Raw genomic sequence first — 12500 nt, forward strand, 5'->3', positions numbered from 1 at the left:
CATAGATCCTTATGGCAGTGATCCATAGATCCTTATGGCAGTGATCCATAGATCCTTATGGCAGTGATCCATAGATCCTTTTGGCAGTGATCCAGAGATCCTTTTGGCAGTGATCCAGAGATCCTTATGGCAGTGATCCATAGATCATTAAGATCCTGACTGCGGTCTCTGGCTGAATATATGAGACTAGAACGTTCCTGTCTGTCCCTGAGCTAGAGGGATGAGATTCACCATGCGTCCACCATCTTGAGTTTCATCTCATCTCCTCTCATGTCTCTATGATCCTTTATGACTCTTTAATGCTGTGTGACTCTATGATGCTGTATGTTTCTATGACAATGTATGACTATGATGCTAAATGTCTCTATGACGATGTATGACTCAATGATCCTGTATGACTCAATGATCCTGTATGACTCTATGATGTTGTATGACTCCATGATGATGTATGTTTTTATGATGATGTATGACTATGATGCTATATGTTTCTATGACGATGTATGACTCGATGATCCTGTATGACTCTATAATGCTGTATGACTCTATGATGATGTGTGTGTGTGTGTGTGTGTGTGGTTACTCGCTGTCAGGGGGTGAAGTATGTGTGTAGTGACTCGGTTTTGGGGGTGAGGTGTGTGTGTGTTTAGTGACTGTTTCTGGGGTGGGGTGTGTGTGTGTGTGTATGTGTGTGTAGTGACTTGTGTCGCGGTGAGAGATGGTTGCCGGTTGACAGCTAAAGGCTGCGGCTGCAGTGATGCTGAAGTGGCGTTGTCCATATTTCATGTCACTCAGACACACACACAAACATACTCAGACACACACATACACACACACACTCAGACATCTCCATCCGTTCTGGAGGAAGACACTAAGCAGATAGGCAGATACACAGAACCCCTGATGCATATGTGTGTGTGTGTGTGTGTCTCTTAGGAGGGGCACGCGGGCAGTACTGCTGCTTCAGCATCTCTGACAGACAGAAGAGTGGCAGGAGGGGACGAGGGAGAGAGGAGGGGAGGAGGGATAGACTGAATGCATTTAAAACCAAGAAGAGAGGACAGTCATACACGCGTGTGTGAGATCATGTTTGTTGTGAGTGATAAGGTTAGCATGTGTTTGAGAGTGTGTGTGTGATGAGGTTAGTACGATGGCTCATTGCATTCACTCAATAATAAAAATTTCACCATGCTATCTCATAATTATGAGATAACTGGTGAATTTATTTATTTTATTTTATTTTTTAACTGGTGTTCTGACCATCAGTAGTGTTGCCAGATTGGGCGGTTTCCCACCCAATTGAGCTGCTTAGGATGGCCGAAACAATTATTTATTGATTAACATTGAACGCCACATCGAGAGAGAGCAAGCGCACAAAAGTATCTTGCAAGCATATAATGGAAAATTGTTGTAAAAATTCTCTGACATGCATGCTAGCAACGGTATTAGTTAGCTGCGACTCAACAAGCAAACTGCAACTTTTCTGATTGATATAGTAGACCTGACCCTTGCTTGATCTACAATCTGCATCGAAGTTGAAATGGGATATATTATCAAACTGACATATCATAACAACATTAACTAGAGCTAGCATTGCCAGCTACCGCTAGCTAGGTTCTAGTTACCACCTGTTTTACTGAACCAAAGCTACACCATTGAACAGTTTAACGGTAATTGATGAATTAACGTGAACATGGACATTGACTGGTCATGCAGTGTTCATTTAACACTTGATCAAAGATGACTAGCTCTAACAAACAACTTATTAAATGTGCACTGCATACGTTCTTCTCATTGTGGACCACCTGGACCTCAAACCGCCCTTCTTATAGCGTGAACGCATAACCACCTTCTGTTCATGGCAAATGGATGCCTTTTCCTGGGTATACTGAACATCCTTATCCCATTGCCAACTCTGTTAGTACAGTTCACAACACAGCAACACCTTTTCATTTAGCCTTCATGACATTTCCTCACCCGCTTATACACAACACCTTGCTTCTTTCTGCCGTGAGTCTGCGCGCGCATACAGGACAGCTCATGCAGATTAAAAAAAATAAAAAAATCACCAGGTTATCTCATAATTATGAGATATTTATCTCATAATTACGAGATAGTATCTCATAATTATGAGATACTATCTCATAATTATGAGATAGTTATCTCATAATAATGAGATAACCTGGTGAAATTTGTATTATTGAGTGAATGCAATGAGCCATTGTAGGTTAGCATGTGTTTGTTTTAATTTAAAAATGGAGATATCTCTCTCGATTATCTGAGTCTGAAAGGGTACAGGCCTGGTGTCAGAGTCGTGTGAGTGTGTGTGCTGAGATCCTCCTGCTGACGTTCTGCTGTAGAGGCTTCGGTTCTGCACTGGCATCAGGACAGCCACGTTCTGTTCGCTCTGTTTTCTTCTAGTAGTTTCCGCAGCCTCAAGGGTGGGGGTCTAGCGAGACGCATGTTCCACCCCCACTCAGCGCGGGCAGCCTGCATGACGCCCTGTGGAGACACTCCTCACCTGCCTCTCCTCTCCTCACCTGCCCCTCCTCACCTGACACTCCTCACCTGCCTCTCCTCACCTCACCTGCCCCTCCTCACCTGCCTCTCCTCTCCTCACCTGCCTCTCCTCACCTGACTCTTCTCACCTGCCCCTCCTCACCTGCCTCTCCTCACCTCACCTGCCCCTCCTCTCCTCACCTGCCCCACCTCACCTGCCTCTCCTCACCTGCCCCTCCTCTCCTCACCTGCCTCTCCTCACCTGCCCCTCCTCACCTGACACTCCTCACCTGCCTCTCCTCACTTGCCTCTCCTCTCTCACCTGCCCCTCCTCACCTGCCTCTCCTCACCTGACACTCCTCTCCACTCCACTCCTGCCCCTCCTCTCCTGCCCCTCCTCTCCTCGCTGCCTCTCCACACCTGCCTCTCCTCTCCTGACGCTCCTCACCTGACTCTTGTCACCTGCCCCTCCTCACCTGACACTCCTCACCTGCATGCATTCCCATTAGCCCTCCACTGCACACTGGACTGCAATATTTAACTGCACAATGCTCTTTCTATATGACATGCTGTAAATCTCCACTACTCAGAATGTACTGTACGGAGTTAAACTAGATATTTACTAGTCTACTTACATATCTTATTCACACTATACTCAAGCACTGCAAATATCTCCAGGATATAAACATATATATATATATATATATATGAAAGAAATCTTTTAAATAAACCCTTGTTATATATGTCTGCGTCTGTGTCGTTTGTTTCTAATCTGTGATATGTCGTGTTTCGCTGTTAGCCTGAACAGAGGCTGACTCTGGACAACGTCCTGGTCTGACATGGTGTGGATCAGAGCCGGATCAGAGCCAGGTCAGATCCAGATCAGAGACGTAGAAGAGCCAGGTCAGATCCAGATCAGAGACGTATTAGAGCTGGATCAGATCCAGATCAGAGACGTATTAGAGCCGGATCAGAACCGGATAGCTATGAGGTTGGGTTGGGTGGCTGCAGATGTCTGCTGTAGGGTTAGGATAAGGCTGTGATCCCAATATGTAAACGCCACACACAGGATTCACTGCCAGAGCTTAAACGACTCCACATTGACACGCGATTCATCGTCAGAGCTCAGACGACTTCACATTAACATGGAATTCACCGTCAGAGCTCAGATGACTCCCCTCTGCACCTCCCTACTCTCATCTATGCACCTCTCTACTCTCAACTCAACAGCACCCTACTTCGTTATGCACCTCCCTACTCTCCCCTCTGCATCTCCCTACTCTCATCTTAACATCACTCTACTCTTCCCGCTGCACCTCCCTATACTCCCATCTCTATCTCCTTGCTCCTCCTACAGCCAGTGGCATCATGTTTTCACAAACAGACACCAGACACTCGGTAACAATGATGCTGTTTATTCACCGGTCGACATGACACCAAGAGTTGAGCCTGGCATGAATGTTCCATGTGCACAGACATCAGGATAGGAAAACACGTACCTTACAAAAATCACCTTTAAATAAACACTTTGGGTAACTCACCTTTAAATAAACACTTTGGATCACTACAGAATTGGCACAAACTTGTTTGCAAAAAAAAGTATCAGGAGATAAAAACAGGTGTACCTTTGAACATTCAGTTCCATAGTAAATAAGAAAATAAAAAGCCAGAGGATCTGCCCCAGGGAGGGATCTGCCCTTGGTCTCTGGGTGGGGTGCAGGGAGGAACATTGGCCACCAGGGGCGTCCAACACACACTCACATTTAGTGACTAATATTCTGGCCAACTTTAGCCCCATATGATGGTTGTAGTGTGCACACACGCACACACACAGATCCAGAAGGTTAATACCATCAGTGATCCACAATCTAGAGGTCAACTAGAGAGAGGCACAGGGAGGAGAGAAAGAAAGAGAGAGAGAGAGAGAGAGAGAAAGGAGAGAAGTAAGAAGGGAGAGAGAGAGAGAGAGAGAGAGGCCTGTGGGATAACAAAGAAGACAGAAAGATGGAAACCGTGAAGGCAAAAAAATCCCCAAAGATGGAGAGCAGGAAACCAATACAGCTCCAACAGTGTGTGTGTGTGTGTTTGAGAGAGAGAGGGAGAAAGAGATAGACTTTAGGACCTTGCATAGTCTAAAACTCTCAGCTGCATAGGCTTGGTTTCAGCAGTGTGTATATGAATAGGCCAGGTTTGTCTAGTGGGTTTAAAGCTAGTGGGATGAGACATGGGAAATACATTCAGGTGGCGCACAGTCACGCATTAGCAGTCACGCATTAGCACAGTCGTATGTTAGCACAGTCAAGCATTAGCAGGGTCATATGTTAGCACAGCCACTCATTTTCACAGTCATATGTTAGCACAGTCACGCATTAGCACAGTCACGCATTAGCACAGTCACACATTAGCACAGTCACTCATTAGCACAGTCACACATTAGCACAGTCACTCATTAGCACAGTCAGACGTTAGCTTAGCCACTCATTCGCACAGTCACTCATTAGTTAGTCATATGTTATCACAGTCACGCATAAGCGGTCACGCGTTAGCACAGTCACTCATTAGCACAGTCACTCATTAGCACAGTCACTCATTAGCACGGTCATATGTTAGCAGTAGCACAGTCACTCATTAGCACGGTCATATGTTAGCACAGTCACACATCGCGTCCAGTTGTCTTCATGTAGTGGAAAGCAAAATCAGACTAGTGTTTTCCAGATGCACAGGAGAGAAAACTGTCAATCAAACCCATCAGGATTCAATCCAGTTACTGCAGTAATCCAGTGTGCACACCGACTCTGAGATCAATGATCCATGTGAACAACGACTTTTAAGATCAATAAGATCAGCAGAGGTTCCAGATCAGAGTCCAGAATCCCCCAGAATCCTCTCCTCTCCAGCAGCGCTTGGGACCAGAGCAGATCCCATCGCCACGGACATGCCACTGCACGTCAGGTCCAATGGAGCCCAACACTGTTACCAAGCAACTTAACAGAACACCCCCCTCTGAAGAACACAGAACACAGAACACAAACAAACTAACAGGAAATGTCCCTCTAGGTGACAGAACACTCACAACTGAATGTGGAGAGGGTTTACATTCATACACCTTTAACAGCACTTCAGAAGTAGAGAACAGAAGTAAGCACTTCAACAGTGTGTCTAATCTAGCATCTGGGTGGTCTGAGTAATGGGTGTGTGTTTGAGTTTGTGTGAGTGTGAGGCTGAGCGTGGGTGTGTGTGTGTGTGTTTGTGTGTGTGTGTGTGCGTGTGTGTGTGTGTGTGTGTGTGTGTGTGTGTGTGTGTGTGTGAGAGAGTCTGTATGTGTGTGTGAGTGTGAGAATGTGTGTGTGTGTTTGTGTGAATGTGTGTGTGTGTGTGAGAATGTGTGTGTGTGTGTGTTTGAGTGTGTGTGTGCACCACACTGAGCCTCCTGACGTCAAGAGTGCTATTGGTGAGGGTGTTACATAAAGCCTTCAAAGCCACCGTCAGGCCCACCTGCTGGGGAGAGCCATGCTGGTCTTGGAATCTGATTGGCCATCTCCATGGTAACCACTCGCCTACTGTCCTCCACACAGGACTAGTGCTGAACATCCTTATGTGGGGTCACCTGCCAATCAAACTGAAACCCAGGTCGGACTGGGTTAGAATGAGGTGGACGGGCTCAGTTGGGAGTCCAGCCTCTGTAGGCTATGTGAGTGGCACCCCCTACAGGCAGCCAAGGTGGGGATGGTGTGTGTGTGCGTAGGTGTGTGTGTGTTTGTGTCTGTGTACCTCAGGAAGGTAGGGTGTGTGAGTGTACTGGGGGCATTTGCAGGCTGGCAGTGGGTATTTGTCCTTTATTAGAGGGGCAGGTTAAACACTGGCACCGTGAGCTCAAGGCAGACAGAGAGAAATACACTCTGATATGAAACACAGTACACATCTGACGCCTCGTACACACACACACATACACAAACACAGACAGATGCACGCACACACACACACACACACACACACACACACACACACACACACACACAGTATTTTTGACCATGCCAATGTGGTTTCAGTCACTCTGCTGGTTTCGGGTAGGAGGGTTAAACTCCTGCCCCTGGTGCCCCCGGGTGTATTTTTGCCCCTGTGCATTGGCCTTCATGGAGACAGTGAACCTGTGCGGTGCGGGGTGGGGTGGGGTAGGGTGGGGTAGGGGGCACTGGCGAAGGAGGGTGTGGGGGGAGGGGTCGGTCTAGCAACTGGAGAGCCGGTGATAGAAGTAGATGTAGCCCAGGTCCTTAGGAGGCCGCTCAGACAGACTCACTTTGTGGTCATTATAGATCACCCACCTGAGACAGAGAGAGAGAGAGAGAGAGAGAATGAGAGAGCGAGAAAAGATGGGCTCTTCTCACACAACAGGGGGTGGGATGTTGATGTTTAATTAACAGACAGATCAAACAAATCCTTTTATAGGGCGAGTGGGTGGATGGCAGGCGTGTCTCACCTGTAATTAGAGAAGTAACACAGAGGTGTGTGTGTGTGTGTGTGTGTGTGTGTGTGTGTGTGTGTGTGTGTGTGTGTGTGTGTGTGTGTGTGTGTGTGTGTGTGTGTGTGTCTGTGTGTGTGTGTGTGTCTGTGTGTGTGTGTGTGTGTGTGTGTGTGTGTGTGTGCAGGGCCGGATTAAGACAATGGTCCGTGGACCGTGACCCTCTAATCGCAAAAGGCCTCAAGTGCAAAGTAAGTGAAACTGAAGAAGCTAAATCAACATTTCTAAACTTTGCTTTGGTTCGCACCACATCGCATTAAGAAAGGGATAAACGCTTTTAATAACGTGCTTTCAAATACGATGATGCAGGTAACAAGCCAGGATTCCCGGTTCCATCTAAATAGGCCTTATAAAACGTAAATTCTTTCAGCAATTGAAGATGTATGAGTTCTTATCCTCACGCATATCGCTGCAGATTAGGCTAATTCATTGAAAATTGTAGACAAATTATTTGCAAGCCAGTTAGACATCACATAGCTAAGTGAAATGTTTTAGCTTAGCTATAGAATCTTCCATTTTCGCAGTCATGGTCAAATATAAGTGTAGAGGTTTTCACTGAGGTTTTTTTGTCAGATCAGCAGGACTGAATAGGTTCTACGCTCAATCCAGTTTGTGAGGTATTGTGCAATCTGAGATGAGACACAGCTCGTTGTTGCCTAATCGTCTTGTTGTCTTCTGTCTGTTTGAACAGGACATGCGCAAATGCAGCGATTTTGATTATAAATCTGCTCGAAATGATTGGAATCATGCAGAAAAGACATTTATATCACAGACCAGTAGAAAATATTTATTTCCTTTGATCGTTATTCGTTTTTTTTGCATGGAGCCAAGCTGTTGCTTCACTGAATAGGCATATGCTTAATCAATTTGTTATTTCATTCCCTGGCTATTTAGCCTTGTTTTTGCTTTTGAATGAATGGAAATATGTATACATTTACATTATTGGTTTATTATTGTCTACAGTGTAGTTCACACATACATTTTATCCTTGGCTTTAAACTGATCATATTTATAGAGTGGTTCTGTGGACTGATGTGTCAGTGCACCTGGCGTGGGTTTGTGTGGGTGTCATGATGTGCGTCGGGGCGATATAGGGGCCTCATCCTGGTAATTAGCCCCAGGCCTCAAAATGTCTTAATCCGGCCCTGTGTGTGTGTGTGTGTGTGTGTGTGTGTGTGTGTGTGTGTGTGTGTGTGTGTGTGTGTGTGTGTGTGTGTGTGTGTGTGTGTGTGTGTAAGCTCTGAAACACTTACCTGCCCTCCTTCTTGATGTGGCACACGTAGTGACCCGACATGGTGGACTCGCCCATATGGCTGATGAATGCAAACAGCTCATATCCTGAGAAAACAGAGAAAAAACACATTAACACACACACACATGAAGGGCAGAGCTGAGAGGTGAGGAGTGGAGTGGAGTTGAGTGGAGAGCTCAGCCTGTGGCTAAAGATGGCTCAGACTGAATAATGAATGCCTTGGCTGAAGCCCCCCAGGATTTACACATCAGCTCAGAAGTGACGAGTCATGATTACTGCCTCTGACTGTTAAGTCATGGCCGCTGCCTCTGACTGACATGGTTACTCCTGACTAGGAGCAGCTGCTTAGTGTTGGGAAGTGTGTTTGTTGGGAAGTGTGTTTGTGCTCAGAAATGGGTCTGTGTTGGGAAATGTGTGTGTGCTCAGAAGTGTGTGTGTGTGCTCGGAAGCGTGTGTGTGCTAGGAAGTGTGTGTGCGTTTCTAAGTGTGTGTTGAATTGAGGTATATGTTGAGTATTTGTGTATGTGTCCTGAGGCGTGTGTTTAATAATGTGTGTGTTCTGAGATGTGTGTTTAATAATGTGCGTGTTCTGTGAGGTGTGTTAAAGAGAAACTATGCAGTAATTTGGCACTTTTAAGGTATACCTTTATAGGTAAAGGCTAGTTTTAGCATGCTAGCAAGCCGTTATTGACAAGCTGTCCTGTTGGTAGGGTTTGCCATTTTAGGTTTGTGTTGAGTTGTGTGTTCTGATGTGTGATAGCTAGAAATTATTTTTTTCCAGAGGTGTGAGGGAAGTGTTAGTGTGTGTGTTCGGAGGTATGGGTTAAGTGTTAGTGTGTGTGTTCTGAAAATAAAGCCCCATTCCAGGAGAGTTGTTATTAGTGTGCTTGCCCGAAGGGAGCACACTATTGTTCTTCGTAAGTTTTCTTTATTCTCCCCGTTTTTCTTGCAGCTAACTACGCCTCGCCCGATTGAGATAGAGACGCCGTTCAAACACCGAAACGTCCGGCCCGCACCGGTGCAACCTGCTATATCTGTTTGTGGCGGTATTCCTTGCCACTCTTTTTTTATTCCTCTTTTTCCATCACCTTTTTTCCCCATAGACTTGCATGGCAGAACTCTGTGGCATTATGACATCATAATGGGGTCATTAAACTGGCTTGCACCTGTGCTTCACTGACACCTGCGCCAAGGTCCCAAGGCTCCTCTTCTCTCTCTGCCTCTCCATTCAACTGTATAACTAGGAATATTAAGAGACACCTTCCATACCAGGGCTCTACTCACTCATGTTTACTCATTTGTGCATACTCACTCATGCATACTCACTCATGTTTACTCACTCATGCATACTCACTCATGTTTACTCACTCATGCACACTCACTCATGCATACTCACTCATGTTTACTCACTCATGCATACTCACTCATGCATACTCACTCATGCATACTCACTCATGTTTACTCACTCGTGCATACTCACTCATGTTTACTCACTCATGCATACTCACTCATGCATACTCACTCATGCATACTCACTCATGCACACTCACTCACGCATACTCACTTATGCATACTCACTCATGTTTACTCACTCGTGCATACTCACTCATGCATACTCACTCATGCATACTCACTCATGTTTACTCACTCATGCATACTCACTCATGTTTACTCACTCATGCATACTCACCCATGCATACTCACTCATGTTTACTCATTCATGCATACTCACTCATGCATACTCACTCATGCATACTCATTTGTGCATGCTCATCCAGCAGGGAGAGTGTGTGTGGTAGGCGCGCTCGGCTGACAACTGCCCCAATTCCAAGGCACTTGTTCTCTCTGTCATGGCCGCAACAGAGCAAGCACACTCCCGCAGTTCGTTCACGAAACGCATTCTAGTTTCTTATTACTTAGCTCCCCCAAAAGTTGCGTAGTGTAGTTCACTTTTACACCACTGTCGTAAATACAAATCGCGCTTCGAGACCCTCTAATGGACAGTGTAGACATGTATTTCATGACAAGCTGAAGGATATGGAACCAGCAAAGACATCCAAAGAAGCATGTCGACTGACAAAGTAAAGTGTGTGTCAAGTTTTAGTGTGTGTCAAGTTTTAGTATGTGTGTTCTGAAGTGTGTGTCAAGTTGTAGTGTCTGTGTTCTAAATGTGTGTGTTAAGTTTGAGTGTGTGTGTTCTAATGTGTGTGTAAAGTTTTAGTGTTTGTTCAGCTCTGCTGTCGCGTGATTGGCTGGAAACTTACGGCCAGGTCCGTCTCTGACTCGTGGGCCTGAGGCGTCTGTGTCGGGGGAGAGGGTGGGGTCACTGTTGCCGTTGGTGCTGGGGGGGCCGTGGTCATTGTGCAGGGCATCGTCCACGTCAGACACCTCCTCTGGCTCCTCCTCGCTCTCAGGGTGTGTGAAGATCCAGTCCAGAGCACGTTCCAGGTTGTTGTTCTGGTGACACACATACACAGAGAGGGTTTTTAGCGCACACACATACACACACACACACACACACACACACACACACACACACACACACACACACACACACACACACACACACACACACACATACACACACACACACACACACACACACACACACACTGAACCATAACTAACAGAGGGGTGAACTAGACCAGACATGAACTAAAACAGGGAGGTTAACTATAATGGAGAGGTAGGCATTTAGAGAGGGATGCTCATCTGTCTTCCTCATCCTTGTGTGGTCAAGGCTTCATTTAGAACTGATGCCCACAACCTGAAATAGAGTGAGTGTGTGTGTGAAGGAGCGAAATAGATGTGTCTGTGTGTGTGTGAGATAGAGAGAAAGAAACATGTAGGGCCCTATCTTGCCGATCAGAAACGCAAGTAGGACGGCGCCAAGCGCAAGTAGCTGTGTGGGCGGCTCTATGGCGCAGTTGCTATTTTAACGGCGGAAAAAACACACTTGCGTCCAGCGCAAGTGTCAAAAGGGTTGGTCCAAAGGAGGTTACTCAGCCATAGGTGTGGTTTGGGCGTAATATGCAATAAACCAATCCGAGCGTCATTTCACATTCCCTTTAAGAGCGAGGAGCGCATAGTCCATAGCGGCTTGTTATTTTGATGGCGGAATTACCTGGTGGAAGACCGGAAAAGTTCACAGCCGAGGAGACCGACGTGAGATTTACACCAATTTTTTTGGCAAGCCATATATAATTACAAGGAAAATAAAGTATTTACCACTTGAGGAAATCATTGTGATATCCATATCCAAGATATTTTAAAAATAGGCATACATCTAGCGTAGCCTACACATTGACCTAAATGATTCAGGTTAATTGAAGCTGCGTGACATTTGATTTATTGTATGGCTTTGTAAAAAGCCGGGAGATAGATATATATGGGGATGCGAGAAACCCTCCAAAAGTAAGCAAAGTCAAGCAAGCATGTCAAGATATTGCCGTGATTGTTTCTGCAACGGGGCACCCGAAAACGTTGCCAAAAACGCTATAATGACGTCCGGAGACGTGGGACATCCAAGCTGGAAGGTAACACACGTTCTCGTGCCTTCACGGGAGGTGGATCTGCCTCGACCCAGGATCTGACGGCAGCAGAGGACATCGCCACGTCTACCCTCACGCCTGAGAGCCTGCAGGGATTTGGGGGCATGGAAATCGGCACCCAAGCCAGTGCACCAGCTGACCAAACCCAAGGTACATAAATAAAGTCCACATACACAAAGAAGAGTTTACAAGATTTATAATAATACTGGCATTAAATAAATGCAACAAAGCCATACAATACATCAAATGTCACGCAGCTTCAATTAACCTGAATCATTTGGGTCAATTGTGTACGCTAGATGTATGCCTAGTTTTAAAATGTCTTGGATACGGATATCACAATGATTTCCTCATGTGGTAAATACTTTATTTTCCTTGTAATTATATATGGCTTGCCAAACAATTGGTGTAAATCTCTCGTGAAGACGACAGAAGTAAAGTGTAGCCTATAGGTCCTATACTGTGCGGGCAAGCACATGCGCCCCTAAAATAGCGTTCTGAATACGCGTTACAGACTTTAGACATTGCGCCTCACATTAGACCAGCTTTTTTTTGGTCAATGGCGCACGGCGCACGGCGTTGTTTTGAAACTGCAAAATACCACTTGCGCCAGAGAAACGCCTTCTCTGTTCCGCCCCCGCCCATGTCGACGCAAGTTAATTTCGAAGCGCGCCTCTGGAGG

General features: G+C 46.0%; 1 protein-coding gene across 2 annotated transcripts in view; it reads right to left on the reverse strand.

Moving 5' to 3' along the window:
• Positions 1–6312: 6312 nt before the first annotated feature.
• The window catches only part of usp13 (ubiquitin specific peptidase 13), a 38640-nt gene continuing 32452 nt past the window's right edge, over positions 6313–12500 (reverse strand). For both annotated transcript variants that reach the window (XM_080832132.1, XM_080832131.1), the window contains exons 19-21: positions 10532–10724; positions 8269–8353; positions 6313–6818 (exon numbers count right to left, since the gene is read on the reverse strand). In XM_080832132.1, coding sequence (XP_080688258.1) covers positions 6722–6818; positions 8269–8353; positions 10532–10724 — 375 coding nt within the window. In that variant the 3' untranslated portion in view covers positions 6313–6721. The remainder of the gene's footprint in view (positions 6819–8268; positions 8354–10531; positions 10725–12500) is intronic.

The sequence above is a fragment of the Sprattus sprattus genome (genome assembly GCF_963457725.1).
Source record: "Sprattus sprattus genome assembly, chromosome: 2".
Lineage (NCBI taxonomy): Eukaryota > Metazoa > Chordata > Actinopteri > Clupeiformes > Clupeidae > Sprattus > Sprattus sprattus.